At 39.1% G+C, this 19,912-nt stretch overlaps 1 protein-coding gene across 5 annotated transcripts in view; it reads right to left on the bottom strand.

The window, feature by feature from the left end:
• Positions 1-19,912, bottom strand: part of LOC124428262 (discoidin domain-containing receptor 2-like) — an 85,955-nt gene that overhangs the window by 24,509 nt on the left and 41,534 nt on the right. For 3 of the 5 annotated variants that reach the window (XM_046972157.1, XM_046972156.1, XM_046972155.1), the window contains 2 exons: positions 8,479-8,576; positions 2,150-2,283 (listed from right to left, as the gene is read on the bottom strand). In XM_046972157.1, coding sequence (XP_046828113.1) covers positions 2,150-2,261 — 112 coding nt within the window. In that variant the 5' untranslated portion in view covers positions 2,262-2,283; positions 8,479-8,576. The remainder of the gene's footprint in view (positions 1-2,149; positions 2,284-8,478; positions 8,577-19,912) is intronic. The other 2 variants (XR_006943116.1, XM_046972154.1) reach the window with 1 other exon arrangement.

The raw sequence follows: 19,912 nt of genomic DNA, 5'->3' as shown, positions 1-19,912 counted from the left end.
GTATGTATGTGTATGCGTATTGTTAGCCCAAGTACATGCTCTGTCTCAATCTAAACCTACGCGCCTCCTATCTAACCTACGCCTAGATTGAGATCTACTTGGTTGTACCACCATGCTGAACAAATACTCTTACGTATATGAAAACCTACACAACTATTTTAATATTTATCGTACGTTCTCGCTCACATGTAAATCTATAAATGACATTCTAGGGCTCTAATGAATTTCAATTCATGTTTCATTGATTAACGAAGAGTAATAAGAACCATTGAATCTTCGTGTTAGAGTTTGATCCGATTAGAACTTCGCTTAAACCTTTCCATACTGTCGACCATCATAGTATTTGATTTGTATTTCGTGTTTAACTTGTTCTAGATCTATATTTCTGATGGCCGTCTTATTTCTTTTTTTTTTTTTTTTTGTTTTTTTTTTATTTGATAAGAAAGAATATATCGAAGTAATATTATTTTTAACTATCGCCTAACATAAATAATAATTTTTAACGCGAAATATTAATGATAAATTATAAAAAATATCTACTCTAAATAATCGTGAAATCGAACACTCTATTGAAAGATTCACAACAGAGAATGATGAGCAATAAATTCATATTAGTCAAGCACGTAGAGGGAAGCAGTTCGTGTCCCCCCGAAAGCAACAACCCCTCTGAAACGTTTCTGCACGATGTACATGCATAGCAGAACGCGTTCGCCGCTTGCAGACCGCAATCCAACCGACGGACAACATGTTTATGTATCGCCAGTAACATTAACATTGCAATTTATGCGCGCTTTAACTGCGTACCCTTCTCCCCGAAACTCTCCCATTCTCCTGTCTCTCTCTCTCTCTCTCTCTCCTTCTCTCTCTCTCTCTCTCTCTCTCTCTCTTTCTGTCTCTTTCTTTCACATATGCATTGGCGTACTCACTTTTGCTCGATTTCCCTCTGTCTCTTTCTGAACCCAGTTGCTTAACACGACCGCGAACTTACTAGCGTGGTTCAACGTACAACTTAACTCGGCGTGGGTTGTAACGGGGGTAGGACAGAGGATGGAGGGTGAAAAGCGAGAATCACACTCTTTGGGTTGTCCCGTAGTGTTTCGGTTCTTCTCGCAAAGCCTTTGAATTCGTTTCGTCGATGCTATTTATATTTCGGCATACGCGCGTGCCACAGAGAGTTCGTTTAATTCGTCTTCCACCCCCGCCCTCTTCTTGTCCTGTTAAGCGTTCGCCTCGACCGAAATACGCCGCCGGCGACGATAATCGTGACGCGTTTCGTTCGTCGCTGAACGAGGCTTTCAGAAGTACGATCTTTCTTTTATTTCCTTTACATTTCTTTCCTTTTCAGTTTTTTTTTTTTTTTTTTTTTTTTTATTTGTAGAACTGATACTGAAAATATTTATAGGGATGTAAATTTCACGGAAGGATATCTTTACGAATAGACCTCGTTTTGTATTTATTCCAATGAATAATACTTAATTCTTATCTGTAAAATTGGATGAGTAATCGAACGAAGGATAAATAATAAAAAAAAAAAAAAATATAATATATTTCTTTCCATTTATTTCTATATATTCAAATGAAATAATTTCGATTCTTTTATTACTTTTCTTTTTTTTCTTTTTTTTTTTTTTTTAAGTCCAACGGGGATGTAAATAATCGACATATGAAAGATTTTGAGTCGTTCAAATTGTTCTTTCAAGAATGTTAGGCATATGGAACAACTTCAACTCGATCGATCTCCATACTCTTCGATATCTAAGTTTCCAGCACGATTTTGTGATGGAAAGAATCTAAAAAGCCCTTTTCACGTGCGACTTGACTGAATGCCCGTCGAATACTTTACAAGTTTCCCAGGTTGTTTGCTTAATGCGTACGAGGGTGGTTCAGTGAGAGGAAGGTTCTCGTTGCCCATGAAGTCAATGGAATGGAAAGCGTGTAAAAGCCCGAAGCTGAGGTTTAAACGCAACCCACAAGGATCACCCTACAACGAGCCACTTTTGCCTGTTTTTATCGAATCGAAGGAGAACGTTAAAGGCAGCTTCGAAATTATGACTTTAAAGATAAACACGGTGTTATAAATTTGTTTAAAAATGGAGAACTCTAGTAAAGATAGTAATCAGTCGTAAAATCTTTCGTTTCCACTACTTACATATGTCTATAGATCGTCCAGGCGAACAGGACAAAATAAGAAGTAAAATTTGTAGAAGCCAGGTTCTCAGATAACGTGAGTCCATATTGATGTCACTAAAACTCGTAGTCATCGAACCTTCATAACCGCTACTCCTGAAAAAAGAAAAGTAAAGATTAAAAACATGTAAGCTTATATAGCATGAATCTATTTATATGATCATTTTCTATATTCTGACCAAGAAAGTAGATTATTTATCGTTATTGTTCAAACTTGTTTAAATTTTATTGAAAAATTATAATATTATCTATCGATAATCTTTATTACTCGTAGGAACCAAGCACGATTAAACGAGTAAGATGCTTCTTCCTGTATAACCGAAAAGAAGAGGGAAAGTTTAGCAGTTTCTTGAGGTCAAAAAAAAAAAAAAGAGGTAAGGGGCCCCTTCGGCAGCCCTCGTACTTTTGCCAGGGTGAAATGGTACGCTCGGTATCGGACAGATATACGAGCGGCGTAGGAGCTATGGACAAAGAGCTACATTCACGCCAACAGCCATTACGCATCATTATCGAGATTAGGATCACCAGTTCGAGAAAAGGAAAGAGGGAGAGAGAAAGAGACAGACAGACAGAGAGAGAGAGAGAGAGAGAGAGAGAGAGAGAGAGAAAGAGTCGAAGAACTGCGGGTTGCAGTAGAGCCTGAATTCTTCTACGAGCTTATATGTATTCGAATGGAAGAAGAAGAAGGAGGAGGAGGAGGAGGAGGAGGAGGAGAAGGAGAAGAAAGATGGAGAACTTAAGAAGGAAAGGCCAAACTGTATTTTATTCTTGGTGGTGCCGTCTTGGCGCGGACTAAGAAAAAAGTCACGAAGTAGGAGGGTTAGTCAAGGGAGGTACCTTCAACGGGGAATGGAAGAGGTCTCACTTTTTGACCAATTAACTTCAGTTTCGTTGGCCACGTTCATTCCGATGCTTATCCATTAAGTTTAGGAAACCACTCTCTATATGTTTCTGTTACTTAACATGTCATGAAAAACATGTTCCAGACGATGTGATCTTTCTTTTTTTGAATCGCGAATTCGTCGAAAGCAAAGATTTACGAGAAACGTCCGATAGTCAGTCGAGAAAATCTTTCACGATTGTTAAATCACATATCGTTAAGTGACGATAGTAAATTTGAACTTTTTAACGAGTATTTGTGCGACATGATTTTTTTTTTTTTTTCAACATTCTAGATATAGATTTTATTGAAATTTGTAGAAAATTTTCTATAATATTCTGAGACGGTCGATTGAGATATCGTTTCGCAGTGGTGGTTACTCGCGTCGGTACCAGTGTCGACGATGGCGCGATCACAATGCGAAGGAGATCGATTAGCCGACACGGTAATTAAGGTCCTAGGGTTCATCCAACCTAGAGGTCTACTCGAGTAGACTAGTCGCCTCTGTTGGAGACGTGCGTTCCACTTGGAACCGGTTGAATCAGCTCGTAGACGATCGATCCTTTGCTTCTGCGAATATCGTTCCTGTTAACTTAACGATACTACGACTGAATTACGACTCTTCTCTCTATCATTTTATCAAGATCGAAGAAACCAGTCGACAATTTTGCTTTGATGAAATTTTACCGAATACTATCACGATCGTGAACATTAAAATGAGATTTTTACGATCGTTGAAATTGCTACGTCACATTGCCATTACTTATGCGTTCCATTCATTTCAACGAAAACACGACACTTTCAGAAATATCCAAGATCGAGTACTCGGAACAGAGAAAGAATTTTTCCTAATGCTACCTCTTGAAACGGCGGCGACGTTACGTCTAGCGTAAAACGTTCACGCGATATGCTTCAAGAGTGAGGAAGAAATTACGTGGATTTAGAGTCCCGTTTGTTCGAGCTTCGTAGCACGCTTCGTACGAAACGTATACCTCCATCTTTCATCCGCTCGAGCAAGTCTTACCGTTTGCTCTACCGTTTTACCACCATCGCAACTACCAACCAACATTGGAGATTACAAAACCTTTTACCAAAAGGCTCTTACTTACATAGTAAAAACGCATAAAAGACTTTGGATGTATGTTCAAGTAAACTTACTTGGAGATTTTTAAAGGGGAAGGAGGGAAAAGAAAAAAAGAAAAGAAGAAACAAGAAGAAAAAAAAGAACAGAAAAAAGAAATATATCGATGTTGATAAACGGAAATAAAATTTACTAGTATTCGTAATTTTTCAAGAATTCAAAGAGACGTAGAATAAAACCGCAGAGTCTAATTACGAGTGGTCCCTTTGACTACCGTATGGCATAGGTGCGGATACTATGGTGTGGTACCGCTGCTGGCACTGATGTTTATCTTCAAGCACGAGCGATGGGATGGTCAAGATGGCAGAGCGTGTCTTTCCTATTTATTCCTCGCGCAAAACCGGTACGGCTTGTCCACCGTCAGGACGAAAAAATGAAAACGCAGTAGTCCATGATCCAGCCGGAGGATAGTAACTCCCTTTCTACCATCCCTCTTTTTAGATTCACATACACCGTATGGCGCAGAGCATTAGATCAAAGTCTCCTTCGTATTAATTTTCACAAAAGTCGGTACTTCGAGTTGTAGGTAATTTATCGAACAGACGTTCTCGACTAAATCGTTAGAAACTCTTTCATACGATCTTTCTCTTTCTTTCTTTAGCTCAACGGCAGCATAGCCATTCCATAATTCAACCCAAATATTCGCCTACATTCCTTTGCACCGTCGCTTTTAGAAGGTTAGCTACAACGAGTGTGTATGTGAGCTTGTCTGTGGGCCAAACTTTATCACATAAGAGTCTCTGTGTTCTCTAGCATACTGTCCTTCCCTTTTCCCCTCTTTTACCAACACATGCCAGCTTACAGATGCGGGTTATAAGAACGTCTACGTACAATGCACGCGACTCCAAGGCTGACCCTGGAGAAGGAGAAAGAAGAGAAGAAAGGTGGTGGTAGTGGTGGAGAGGTAACGAGGGTTGGGTGTTGGTGTCCCTCTGGAAGAGGGTCGGCTGGGGAGGCGGTCGGTGTAGTAGGGCCATGAATTATGCAGTTCGCCGCGGGCTAGGGCCTCGCACGAGGATAGACTGAGGGATGGGTGGGGGCAGGTATGAGGCCATGCTGTGATGGTAGGGGTTGTTAGAAAGAGAGGAACGTTGAGAACGAGATAGAAGAGATAGAGGAAGAGAGAGGGACAGAAAGCAAAAGGTTGGTACAAAGGGAGAGGGAAAGAGAGAGAGAGAGAGAGAGAGAGAGAGAGAGAGAGAGAGAGAGAGAGGAAAGAGAGAAAGAGAAAGATAGAAAAGTGGAGGCTATACTTACTCGGTCCAGAGCCACTTTACCCTTACCACTCTCCCTACTACCTTTCGGCTCTTTTACCCGACAAACTCCACCTGCGCCTCTAGCTTCCAACGCTTTCGACCACGTCCGACCCCATCATTCCCCCTTTTACTTCTTCTCCAACCCGACACTTTGACTCGGCCGATTGAAATTTTCATACCGATACGTCTGCCGGCCCAGTTTATGTTTCGAATAGGGCTGAAATGCACGTCCGCAGACACTTATAGCAACTTCACGTACTCTTTTTCTCTTTCTTGCCTTCTTTCTCTATAGACGTCCTTACCTCCTTGCTTTGCACTTTTCTTGGATTGGTCTGTCTGCTTCTCTCTCTCTCTCTCTCTCTCTCTCTCTCTCCTCTCCATCTATCTCTTTTTCTTTCTTTATTCTCGTCTGTATTTTGTGTCTGTTTTTTTCCCGCCACGCTTTATTGTGCAGAATAAAAGAGATAGGGTTGAAGTTTGCATCCTAGAAAGTACATTCTCCTGCTTTTTAGACTCTACGCGAGAATCTTAGACTCTTCTTGGTATACTCGAGAGGTGTTCCGTAGATACAAAGAGGAAAACGTGAGATGAGAAGAAAATATAGATTATTCCGACCATTCTTCTTCCTGAAGTTATATCTTTACGAACAAAAGTCTTATAGAACAAAAGTCTTAAAAAAAAAAAAAAAAAAGAAAAAAGGAAGAAAAAAGAAAAAAAAAGTGAAAATGATTATCATTCAAGTACATCATCTGTCTTATCGAACAAAATCTTTCTTTCTCTCTCTCTCTCTCTCTCTCTCTCTCTCTCTCTCTCTCTCTCTCTTTCTCTTTGAGTATCATTACTAAATATCTATACATTAAGATTGAAATGTTTTCTTCAGGAAAACAAAGATCAACCCTTATAGTTGAATACCAATTGAAGTCGTGAGACCGACGTCGAAGGTAAACTGCATGGGCCCGACGAATCCCCCGTAGACGAAAATCAAACAATCCGGAGAAGCGAAACGGCCTAAGGGATTAATCCGTTATTCGGTGTTCCACCAGGAGAAACCAATCGATTGAAGCGAACCCAATGGAACGAGTTGCTCGTTCGCAACACCGATCGCCGAAGAATTATTATCCGGTGCGATGACAAAGCGGAGATAGGAAGACTCGAAGAACTCGTTCGATTCTTGCTCCTGGCCGATTAATTATTGCCGAGTAATGAGCAAGGTGCGTTGATATCTCAAAAAGGAAATGAAAGAAAAAGACAGACAGGGAGAGAAAGAGAGAGAGAGAGGAAGGGAGAAAAAAAATGAGAACCGGAGAAACTCGATATCTTTAGCGAGATCTTTTCTCTTTCTTCTTCGTTTTTTCTTCAACAATCTCTCTCTTTCTTCTGTCCTTAGAAATCGTTTATTCGTGTTTAACGGAGCCCCGACAGTTCGACGAAACTTTTCGAAGCTCTCAGACGAAAGGCGTTACCTTCGGAGAAAAACCGATGGGCAAAGCGCTGCAACTTCGTACAAGGGAATGCTTTTGCATTGCGACGCTTACAACGTCGTTGAAAAAAAAAAAAAAGAAAAAGAAAAAAGAGAAAAAAAAAGAAGAAGAAGAAAAAAAAAAGGGAAAGAAAGAAAGAATCGAAAGAGATCCGAAGAAAGAAGGAGGAAAGAAAGAAATAAAGAAAGAAAGAAATAAATAAGGAAAGGGAAAGAGTTGGAGAGTTATATATTTACGTAATTCTTTTTCTCAAACCCAAGCTTTTATTGAAAAGTAACGCGATTAAATTGCTATTAATGACTTTTTAATTACTATACAATTGGATTATACATTACCTGATTAAATTTCGAAATTTAAGAATTATCAATGAACGTTCGATATCGCTTTTATAATGAAGTAAAGAACGAATACTTTAGAAACGCATCTATAACTAATTCGAATATTTCTATGATGATGAAAAATATCAAGTACCTAGTGAGGCATAAAAAAGAGAAGTATCGAGAGAAAAATACAAGGATAAATAGATAAAGAGAGAGAGAGAGAAAGAGAGAGAGAGGGCGAGAGAGAGGTACAGAAAGAGTTAAGCTAACCAGGATAAATTGGGTCGAAGTCTCACGGCCTCTTTAGCCGCGTGAATGGTAGAGCTGACTAAGCCGGTGGGAAAACTCTTGCCTTCCCTGAAAGATCGTGTCGACGATGTGTTCCGATCAACCTCGGCATCGACTTTGAATAAACGTGGAATAAATTACGATTGAGTCAGGAGTAAAAAATGATATGAAAAGAAAAGGACGGAGAATGATTTCAACAAGACATAGGTATCATATCTTTGAAAAAGTTCGACTTATATCGGCCTTACGAGTACAGAATCGAAATGCTCATGGAATTGGAAGGAACGACCGATCTACCCCGTATGCAAATACTCTGTGCGAGATTCTCGAAGGTATGGAAATTGAAGAAAGAGAAAAGGAAAAGAATAGAAAGAGGAAAAGAAAGAGAGAGAGAGAGAGAGAGAGAGAGAGAGAGAGAGAGAGAGAGAGAGAGGAAGAGAAGGAAATGCGCACGAGTGGCTCTAATCCGTCCTTCAGGGAAGCTTAAGCCCGTCTTCGTGTACCATTCTCGGAGAATACCGTTTAAGTGTCGTCCGTCTGGGGGTCCTCCACTCGAGTAAATATTTAGGAATTTTTCAAGAGCCCCGGAGTGCCTAAGAAAACAGTTTATTTCGTAGGAAAGAGGGATCCTTCCCTCTCACCGTTGAGTACGTATACGCTTGGGAGTCCGACTTTTCGAAAGCTCGAATCCTTCCTCGTCATTGTCAAATGGCCACGATGTGTGCTGCGCGACTATGCCGTTGGCAGTTCGCCTTTGCGTGTAAAAAATATTTGAAAATAGTAGATGAGCGGGGAGGAAAAAGGGTGGTAGAAAGGAGAACAAGTAAAAAAAAGGGGGACGCACGTGGGATGTTGTGCTTCCTTCAAAGATTATCCTATCTCCTGACTCCCTATAAAGCTTTTGTAGATCGGCCTACGTTCCTACCTTTTTTATTTTTTCTAAAGCGCTTCGTGTTTATCGTTCCTCGGGCTCCTCCACTCGACTGATCTTTCAACGTGGAAGGGATCTCCAAACTGGCTTACCTGCAACAAACGAATTCCGTTTTTTGTTACTGGGGTAGATAGATATTTTTTTGCATTTGCAGTGCACGCCACAGTTGTTTCGTGATACGTTAGTTTAAAGGGGAGTATTATAGTGTATCTATTTAATTTAATTTTTTCTCTCTCTCTCTTTGGTTTTTTCTTTCTTCCTCTTTTTTTTTTCTTTTTTCCTTTTTTCCTGAATTTCTTGCTGGTCTATTCAATGCTATCATTTTTTACGTTGAGACGAATGCAATTTCGATCATGCCGATCGATCGAATGGGATATAAATAGAGACGAGACAACCGGCAAATAGTTTAAAATTGACTCGATGTTTATGATCAAATCGATTTTCTATTCGCAGCTGCACCGTTTCGAGCTTTCGATTGCGCACGAGAGAAAAGGGGAAAGCGAGAGATCGAATAGAAAGAGGGAAAGAGAGACAAAAAGAGAAATAGAGAAAGAAAGAGAGAGAAAGAGAGAGAGAAAGAGACAGAGAGAGAGAGAGAGAGAGAAAGAGAGAAAGAGTGATAGGCTGATATAGAACATCGTAGCCGGTGTAAATCATCGAGAGCGATCCCAGAGTAACTGCAATAAACGCTTAATTACGTGCAATAAGTAATCAAAGCGATTAAGCTTTATAATGCCATGCGTGCAATTAGTAACGCGCTCGTAATCTAAATTTAGTTTCACTGAGCGTCGAATGGTCACGCTTTCGTTCATGAAATTCACAAGCGACTAGACCGATACGGGTATTCACATAGCTTTCATCGATTGCTCTTATTGGATTTTAATTGCAATAGCTTTCACGATTTTCCATTTGACCGCACCGTAGAGAAATTAAAATTAATAAATTATATCATAAATTCGTACCTAAAATTTAATAGCGAATTCTTATGGTGAATTGTGAAGGGAAAAAAAAGAAAAAAAAAAAAAGAAAAAAAAAAAAAGAAAAAAGAAAAATAGAAAAGAAAAAAAGGATCTTAAGAAAGACATAATGTCCTTGAATTCATCGGGTCGTATCTTCGATATAAAAGGATGAAGGATTCAATAAAAAGGAGTCTCCTTAGGAACAATTTTAGTGGCACTACAGGAGGTACTCTCTGTCTTCCAAGAAGCAACGTTTTTATCGTTGATTTCGAACGACTCCGAATCAGTCAATACGTGCGCGCATCCTCAATGAAAGTCGCGCGCCCGTTGAATAATGCCGAGAATTCGTGGAAGGGGAAAAAAGAAAGAAAAAGAAGAAGACTCGGAGAAGCCAAAAGAGTAACTGAGAGAAGAATAATAAAAAGAAGAAGAAGAAGAGAAGGAGGAGGAGGAGGAGGAGGAGGAGGAGGAGGAGGAAGAAGAAGAAGAAGAAGAAGAAGAAGAAGAAGAAGAAGCAAGACGGTTGCCAAAGCAGCCGGCGTCTCAATGAACTCCCTCGAGGAGTGGGTGTCTCGTTAAAATGGATCTCGCGACACCGTAGCGACCGCCATCTTTGTCCTTCGTCCTCATAGAAGCGCCAGCTGTTCGAGAAAGCGAAAAGATGCGACTTCCCTGAGCTTGAACTTACTAATCCTAACCACGCGCTATATCTCTCTCTTTCTTTCTACTTTTTTCTTCCTTTTTCTTTCTTGTCCAAAATCTCATACTATATTTAACAATATAATAAATTACGAGTTAGATTTCCCGAGATGGAAAACAACGTGCAGATTTCTCGTCGTTGCTCCTTTATCGAAAGTCCAGTAAACAAGAATAGGACCAGATTAGAAACGTGAGACGTAAGTGCTGTTTTCTCTGAACTCCATTCGTCTTCGGCTTCTTTCTCTTTCTCTCTCTCTCTCTCTCTCTCTGTCTATATATATTTATATATATATATATATATATATATATATATATATATATATACACATCTTTCTTTCTCCTCTTTATCTTGCACAGGAAAGGCAGAAAGAAGATGTTACAACGAGGATGAGAAAGAGGACTTGGAACCTATAGAGGTTCATCTTCTCAAGTAGAGTCGTTACTTTCTTTTCCTTCGCTTCCACGTTACGTTTCGGTCCACCCTTGTAAACATCCCTTCGCTCAAACACGTTATCTCGACGAATGAAGGATATTACCTTCGTACGGCGAACTCTCTATTCCCCGGACCGCTTTTGCTCGTTCAACCTTGGGCTTTGGGTTCACTTAATTCCTCTTTGCTCAAAGTGCGCATCGCCGATTGCTCGACCCTTTCCACTCTTTTCTCTTTTCTGGCTTTTTTTGGACCGTTGCTTTTCATTGTGCCCCCGAGGAAAAAATCTCGAATATCTTCTCTCTCTCTCTCTCTCTCGCCCTCTCTCTATCTCTCTTGCTTCGCTTTCTTTTAAAGATCGTACTCTCGATCGACTTATATACATCTCAATACGTATCGTTTGAAATAATCTGTTCCAATGGAGCGTAATATTTAAATTCGAATGATTCTAACGAGTAAAACTTTATAAATACAGCATCCCAAGCGTAAACCTCAATTTCAGAACCAAGATAAATTATAGGTCTTACGAACCTCAGCAAAACATTTAACCCACTAAGCCTATCGATAGTCCGATCATGAATTATCATAATTTCAAGCTTGAGCATCGTTGAAAGATTTTGATCTCAGAGGAACGAGAGTATTGGATGCGTTTGATGACTAATGCACGTTCTCGTTTACCAGGACGAAATCCTGGATGGATCGAGACTGGGTGGAATCGCGGTTTGCGTGCGTGCTCGTAGACACGCACTTATACACCAATTCCCTGAACAATGCGCGGATCCAGGAGGCCCGCCCGAGCCGGCCCGTAAGGCACGATATATACGCTGCTGAATGACGAGCATTCGAGCGAATGGGACCAATCAGGCTGATTGGCCGAGCGGTATTTACATTTCTGCGGGTGAGGGCCGCTTGAGGCTGCCACCAGGAGATTCGGAGAGAATGTTGAAACCTAGCATAGACATAACGTATCGTGGTGTACATGGTACTGTACAAATCCCAGAACGATGAAAGCTTCGAAGTAGATGAGATGCAGAAAAGCACTTCGACGAATATTACTGATGCGTATGCATTTCTCGATATCGCTCAACAAAAGGTGCCCTCGTTTTAGAGTTCTTTCTTTCTTTCTTTTTTCTTCCTTTTTTTTTCCTAACATCCGTTCTCTTGTTTTTAATTTTTATCGCATATGCGGGATAGCTTCAAATGCTCTCGTCGATGTCACTCGAGTCGCGTTCGACAACCCCAAGTTTACCGAGTACCAAAAAGCGGCTAATTAATAACCCCGGGTAACAAGGAACAGATGGAACGGTAGAAAGTCGACTAGCAACAGACGCTCCGCACTACGCTTGATCGGTGGACCGATGTACAACCATAGGTACACATATATGTGTGTCTGTTTGCACGTGTACCAGTTCTCTACTCAAACGTCGTTCCTATTATTGCGCACGTGTGGTCCGGATGGTCGCGTGCATGCTATTAGCGAAAAGGAGTGTCTAGAGGGTAACCGGTCCATCTACCGAAACGTCTGCTATAACTGACATCTCGTCGTGGTTAAACGGAAGAATCTTCCTTAGTCAATGATGTTTCATTTCCGGTTCACTAGCTTTTAGTCAAATTTTGTATTTAATTTTTCAATTGGCTGACATATGATGTATTTTTTTTTTGTTTTCTTTCACTTTGTTTAATGCAATATATTAGTCATGTGGAAAGTAAAAAATTTGTCTTGATTTTATTGAAACGAAAAAAAAAAAAAGGATTGATCGTGACTCTGAACATAGGAGAGCAACGAATACTCGACCCATCTCAGCTCAGTAGGATGCCGAAACTGGTCCGTTCGGATCAGCGTCTTTTCAACAAAAAAAAAAAAAAAGAAAAAGAAAAGAAAGAAAAAAGAACGTCACACCTATTGTATTCGCGTTCCAATTTTGTGTCACGATTAACGTTCATCCGTGATATCTTCACCACAAAGCCCTGGGCATTGTGTTGAAATAATTCCTTTACCTTTTCTTCTTCTTCTTCTTCTTCTTCTTCTTCTTCTTCTTCTTCTTCTCCTTCTTTTTCTTCTTATTCCTATTCTTTTTACCTTCAGAGCCGACGGTTTATTACGTGTCAGAAGAGATCACACGGCTTTTTTATTCTTGATACGGTTTCGTGCCTCCGTCGAATTTCATTTATCCGATCAATGATTTTGATAAAAATATATTTTAAGTTGACTTCAGTTATTATAAATCCTTTGTATAAAATTAAAAAAGAGATTGTCATTTTATTTGACTTGATTTAAATATAATTATTTAAAAAAAAAAAAACTATACATATATATATATATATAAGATTTGATCTGGCTAATAAATATTTTTCTTTTAAATATAATTATCTTTTAAAAATATACAATATTTTTCTTTTTGTTTGAAATTTACTTAACAACTGAAAGAAATGTTTCAGAGAAATTCAAAACTTATGAAATAAAAAGAGAAAATGAAGAATTCTGAGGGCTGATGTATTCGAAATGATCTTACGCGGCGTTTTTTTCATGATTCTTATCAAGCGCAAATCCTACTTTATTGCAAGTAGCATTCTTATTAGGAGGACTCCGGTTTTCCCTACTCTGCCTCTATTTCCTCATTTTCCGTCTGCCCTTGTCTTCGTCGTTCCATTTCGCGATATATAAGAGGATTTAGAAAAGTGCTACCATCGTTAGAATAACAGATCATGTTCATTAATGCAAAATCCTCTTCTTGTGATATGCTCGACTAATAGTATCTCACTATACTTCCTTTATCAACCGTCTAAATTTCCATGCTAACTTGAAAAAAAATTCTGAAACAAAACCGATAACGGAAGTGATACCAGAAAAGTTCGTTGGCACGAGAAACGTCGTATCGAGGAATCAAGTTACAATTCGATACTGAGAGAAATAGAGAGAATCCAAAAGATTTTGCAGATTTCGAACACAATGATTCGAGTTTGTACACGTTAATAATCCGTTTATAGTATCGATCGTAAAGGGAGAGTTATAATAATCTGTGTGACGGGAAGTCTCTCATAAAGAGATAAAGAGAAAGAGAGAGAGAGAGAGAGAGAGAGAGAGAGAGAGAGAGACAGACAGGCGCTTTTTGGAGGCTGTATCCAACTGGAATTTCAGTTCTGCCAACCCCTACTGTCCTTTCGTCGGTTGGAGAAAGAGAAGTAAAAGGGACGAAGAGAGGAGAAAGGGCTAGCGCTAGCAGAGACAGAGGGGTTGTTTTCGTGCAATGGCACGACGTGTCTACTATAGTGTGTATGGGTTAGTGCTCACGGTATCAAACCCTCCGCGTGCCTAGAATTCCCTCGGTAATTGCATCGCGTGGCGCCACGCCAGAACGATTGCATTTTCTGTAAGCGCGTCACACTATAAATGGTAAAAAGATCGTATTTCTATTCTTCTTCTCATTTACCCTTTCTCAATATCCATTTTTCCTTTTTTCATTTTAACTTCTCTATTTATTTTTCGATAGGACTTTATTGATATCTGATATTCGATCAAAATGTCTGTTTAAATGTTACAATGTGAAATGTGATAATATCTTTCAAAAAAAATAATATTTCTTAAAGTCAGCAAAATAATTGTTAGACATTAAAAATAATGACAATGTATTCACTTGTAATTTAATTGTAAATGAAATTTCAATTAACAAAAATCAAGAAGATTCTAGTTACTAAAATCTATAAAGATCTAAAATGTTTCCAATTCTAACTAACCGTTCGTTTAGTAATACCTTGCGAGTTTTCTAGTACTTAAAGTATATTTGAACGATCTATAATCGTAAGCACCTTAAAGATACTTTGATGTACTCCTGAGAATACTTCGTGGAAAGAGCACTGTTAAAAGTGTTTCTTGTTATTTATAACTTCACGTTCAGCGTTTAAAGGAAATGTCGAATTAGAAAGTAAGTGTGACTTGGAATGACCAACGTTTTATAACTTTTAATCTTTAGAATTCTCACGAGATGGTGCTTATTATCAAATCAAACTCATACCTGTGAATTTATAAAATTGTTAAATTGTTTTTTTTTCTTTTTTTTATTTTTATTTTTATTTTAACGTCACATTACGCATTATTTATTACGTAATAAATATATTAATTTATTTACTTGGCCTTAACTTGTGCGCTTTATTTTTCTTTCTGACGCGCCTTTGGAAAGACGAATCCTGTCGATCTCACGTTACTGTTCTATATAAAGGAAAGAAACACTTTGAACGTGAAATGTCTAGGGGTTCTGTCGAGGGATAAAGCGACGAGTTTCGAGTTACTAGACAAGCGCAGTAGTTTGCCAGACTGGCGAACTTCGAGGTGTCGATGTATTACTGCGATTTCGATGGACAATACCGTTCAATCTCCTGAAATATTATACGGACGATTGTCTGAAAGAAAAACGAGAACGGCCAGGTCTTCTCGAAGTTACGAAGGGCTCGACAAACTTCCCATTAACAACTTTTCTATCAATGTATTTTCTTTCCCGATTAAAAAATGTAAATCTGTAGAGAGACAGGGAGATTCTCTTTTCTTTGTTAATGGTTCTCTGCAGTCCAAATGAGATACACTCGGTGACTATTAAAATGCTAGAATCGAGCAGTAACAGTTCCTAGTTAAATAAGGCAAATCCTCGACGATGGTGAAATTCTTTTCCATACCAAAGACAGCCGCAAAATAAAATAAAAGGAAAAATCGTAATTTGTAGAAAATTACTTTCTCCGTCGTACTTTTCAATTTCCCTTAAGACTAGGAAAATTGAAAAGTTATGTTCTTCGAGAAAAGAAAGCATTCGAATTATCTACGTTGAAATAATATTGGCCATTATTCGAAATGATTATACATTATATATATTTATAAATATTAACTTATAGAAATGTGTACAATGAATTAATACTATTATTATAAAATTTATATTATGCTATTTTAACTCATATAACTATCTTGTAACAACTATTTCATATTCATTGTTAAAAGGATTTGAAAAATAATGGTGATAGGGATGACGAGTCCAGCATAGACGGAAACAAACGTTTGCGATTCGTTTGACGCGAGGCTCACCTTGCAGGGATATTGCGAGCCACGGAGAGCTCGACGAGCGGTTGCAATAAAAATGCCTCGTGCAATAGAAAAGGGAGGATACAATGGGAACACAATGGGCACGAGTGGATGGTGGCTATGTGATGTGGGGGATGAGAGTAAAAAGGTGTGGGCCACGCTCCTCGACGTTGCAACAATTGGCGGTGTTCCTGTACCAGCTACGGTGCAATCTCATTCGCGTTCTCTCGCATGAACGAACATAGAGAGGGAGAAAAGAAGAATAAAGGTGGTAAAAGGGGAGATTTAGGACAGACAATTCTTGCCTGTTTCTTTATTGATTTTACTTTCATCATTGAATCGCCATTATTTTATAATCATTTTTAGCATAAGTCACTTTTATTTATTAATATCCAAAAATAAAATCTTTCATATTTAATAATTTTTCTATATATTAAATATCAGTTTATCAAACAAAGAATTCCATTAAATATCAGTTCATATCACTTGAACAGTAACAGTCCGTTCTTGAAAGAAACGCGATTTTAAATAGCAAAGGGTCGAAGTTGGAGGGTTGGGAATGCGATAAGCACTCGATCAAAGGCTCGTTGAACGCGTCAGAGACGTGAACTCGAGAGACGAATAGATATCTCGCGGGGAGGAAACTGGAGCATAGATAAGCCGGCCGTCAACCACAGAGGAGTGAGAGGGAGAGAAACGGAGATAGAAACAGAAGAGAAGAAGGGAGAGAGAGAGAGAGAGAGAGAGCAAGCGTTCGCGGTTGTCGGTACTCGTGCGAATCGTCTGCCCGTGAATGTTACGCTATGTCGAGGGCTTTCTCTGTCGTTTACATGAAACACAGCAGTAAATTTAGATCAGAGTCAGCACACTCGTCGCAAGCCCTACGTCCTCCTACAAAGATTCGTCCGTTTCGGCGAATTTTTCAAAAGTAATTTTAGATGTAATAAATATCTCGAGTTTGTTCCCTCCAACACTTTCGCTAATCGTTTCAGGCAAATGTTTTCTTCGAATTCGTAGTCAAAACTACCAGGGTCTACGACGACTGTACCACGACGAAGGAGTAAGATAATTGGCAAGCCGACTCGGCAGAAGCTTGAAAACGATATTCCCTAATCCGACAGGGGACAATTATCTGGTCCGTCAGAGCAAGACTCACGAATACACGTAAGACAAGCGTGTAAACTTGAGGAACGGTGAGTGACGGTGCATACTTAAATTTAGTAACAACTTGCTAATGCCGGCTTTTCCGACATGACCTTGGCTCAAACCCATGAACCGTCCCAGCTATCTGTCCGTCTGAATAAATAGTATAACGGTGGCGCCGACGAATTATTCTGATTTAGTAACTGCGGTGACTTCTTTTCAAAGTCAACGAAATCCAGAATGATTCGTATGTTCGCTATTAAACACGAGCACGATATTAATGGAAAAAGATATTCAATTGATGTAAAATAATTAATATAGTATCGGATAGAAATATGCGAATCAGTAACTAATACATGTATCATTCAATAGATCAATTTCGAATGATATTTGTATGTCCTATAAATAACCAATAGATATCCTCTATGACTAGATTATACGTACGATACAACTAGAAGATGGATCTAGTATGAAGCTGTTAGTGCGTATATCACGATCACCTGAGTTCGATCGACAGATCGATAGACTAAGGGACAAACGATCGCGTCTAGACACACGATCAATTAGTCTCGAGAGCCGGCTGATGCCGTAGGAACACGTCAGTTTCGCGGCATGCCTCGTGATCGGAACATAAACGACGCGTCGAACGCACATCTTGCCAAGACATAGAGTAGCATCGACATCTCGCTCGAATACCACCGCGTCTAGTAAAAGTCAGGATCATGTTTTTTTTTTTTTTATCTTCACATCAACATCAAGAAGACATGAGAAAAATAAAATCAAATGTTATGTCAATGCCATCTAAAACGATTTATAAAAGCAATAATCAATTCCAATTAATCTTCATAACTTATTTTTCATTTTTTTTTTTTTTTTATGCCTAGCAATATTCTTCAATATATAATTGATGTAGTTAAATTTTATATTTTTATTATTTATGATTTAATTCGCAATCAATCCTGAACTTATCCGTACATCGATAGTAAAATATTTGACCAAACATGTCTCTGGTATTTCATTTAATTTTCAATCATAATCATTACGACATTTTGTGCTATCCAATTAAAAGTTGACGATTAAATTCTTCGTATGAATAAGTAAAGATAGAGAGAAAAAAAGAAAGAGAGAGAGAGAGAGACATCTGACCACGTTCTTTCAGCTTAGATAATGTACTTTATTAAACGCCGTTTTTCGAGCCTATTAATTAAAGTTCATGCGCGTGGCAAGAAGAGCAGGTGGCATCGTTTTTCCCCGCTCGTTATGGAATGAGGGAGAGATATTTTCTCTCCCTCGTCACTTCCCATACAACAAGCTCAAAGATATATATTTAGAGCAGAGCCATAGCTCGTTTCTTCTCCCCATCTTCACCTTCTTCTATCTCTTTCTCTCTCTCTCTCTCTTTACCTTTGGGCTCCATTCGTCCCTAGTTTTCGTATTATCTCTATTCTACTGACTAGAAAGACTACTTTCGCCTTGTTAGTAAAGTAAATATCGCGTCGAATAGTTTGGCATTAGTGCATCTGCTTCTCACGATGCTAACAAAAGTGGTTCGTCATTGAACAAGTCGAAGGAAGAAAGCTTGTGAACCTGGCCAATGGGGACGTCAGGTTGCTGCAACTTTGAAACACACGTTACTCCAGACAATTAGACGACGATCTAAGCTCGTGACCGTTCCTATCCTAAACAAATAGGCTTACGATGATCCGTAATGGGATGACGGCATGTCACATGGTGTCTCGTATAAATCCTTTTACGTTACATTTCCTTGTCGTAGAAGGGACTGCAGCAGGTAGGAGGAAACTGGAGCGTAACGAACCGAGATCGAAAATAAATCCGAAGGAAGCCGATAGAGTCGTCAGTGTCATCGCGAAAAATCCCAAGTTGAAGGAAGGTCTAATGTTTTTGGCTTACTTGTTGTTTCCATCGAAGAAAATTATTACCTTGAAACATTGACTTTTATATTTTTTTTAACCTTCGGATTGATTAATGGATATGAAAAAAAATATGAATCTAGAAAAAATACATATATATATATATATATATATATATATATATATATATTTATATCCAATCTTAGAACATTTACACCTTCAGGTTAAGGCGACGGAAGGGTATTTCACGAAAGGTTAAAATAACAGATCGATTATACAGAGAGCAAAGAACACCTAAGATCGACGAACAAGTTTGTACACTACAATTCTATTCGTTCAATCTCAAGTTACAAGTTCAACGTTGAAGATTATAGGAATTCCCGTTGGCGAGACATTCACGTCCGGTATATGTGTACAAAGGATTTGGAGAACGATGTATCTTACAACTTGATTCACAAGCAAAACCGGAACATACAACTCGCTTTAATTGGCTACGTGTTTCATTCGGCTTGCACGGACGCGAAGCACCACACTGGTTACATGTACCTACTCGCGGAAAGAACGAGAAAAGAGAGATAGAAGAGAAAGAGAAGATAAAGTGACAAAGAAACATAACGGAGTACGTAGTTGAGTACGTAGTTGAGTTCGTCCGAACTTTATTATCTCTTTCTCTGTTTCCTCCCTAGTCTTTCACCAACATTTCTCTCTCTCTCTCTATATATATATATATATTTCTCTCTGACTCTCTCCTAGAACGATATAATAGTCTCTCCTCTAGCCGTCAGTTGGCTTATGTCACTCGGGATTAGTGCTGTTTGGACGGAGGAAATTAACTGCTACACCCCGGGCGCACCATCTGCGTAGGCGTGCACGACATTCAATGTCGTAGCCAACCCCTTAAGATTTTGAGGCCAATGTAATTCAGTGCCGAAACTGATCCATTGGGGCCCCTGTCTCATCCTCTCGCTTTCAATCATTCCAAACGGACGTTCACATTTCCGTGATTAGAATCGATCCTTAGGGTCATTAAACTTTGTTCCCAGCTTATGACGATATTTTTCTTTCGTACACATAGCAGGACGCTGTTTGAATTACGAGAGATACCTGCAGGTAGAGACGGACCCTATGCTCTACAGTCATAAATAACGATCACGTTTAACGGGCTGATCGATTTTGTAAATAAAGATCCTGGCTGGTTCGTGAGGAAGCCCAGTGGTGGATCTTGCTCGATTATCATCGAGCACGCAGGTAGGCACTCGAG

Source organism: Vespa crabro, chromosome 11, assembly GCF_910589235.1.
Source record: "Vespa crabro chromosome 11, iyVesCrab1.2, whole genome shotgun sequence".
In the NCBI taxonomy this organism is placed as follows: Eukaryota; Metazoa; Arthropoda; class Insecta; order Hymenoptera; family Vespidae; genus Vespa; species Vespa crabro.
This window is presented reverse-complemented; position numbering and strand designations above follow the sequence as displayed.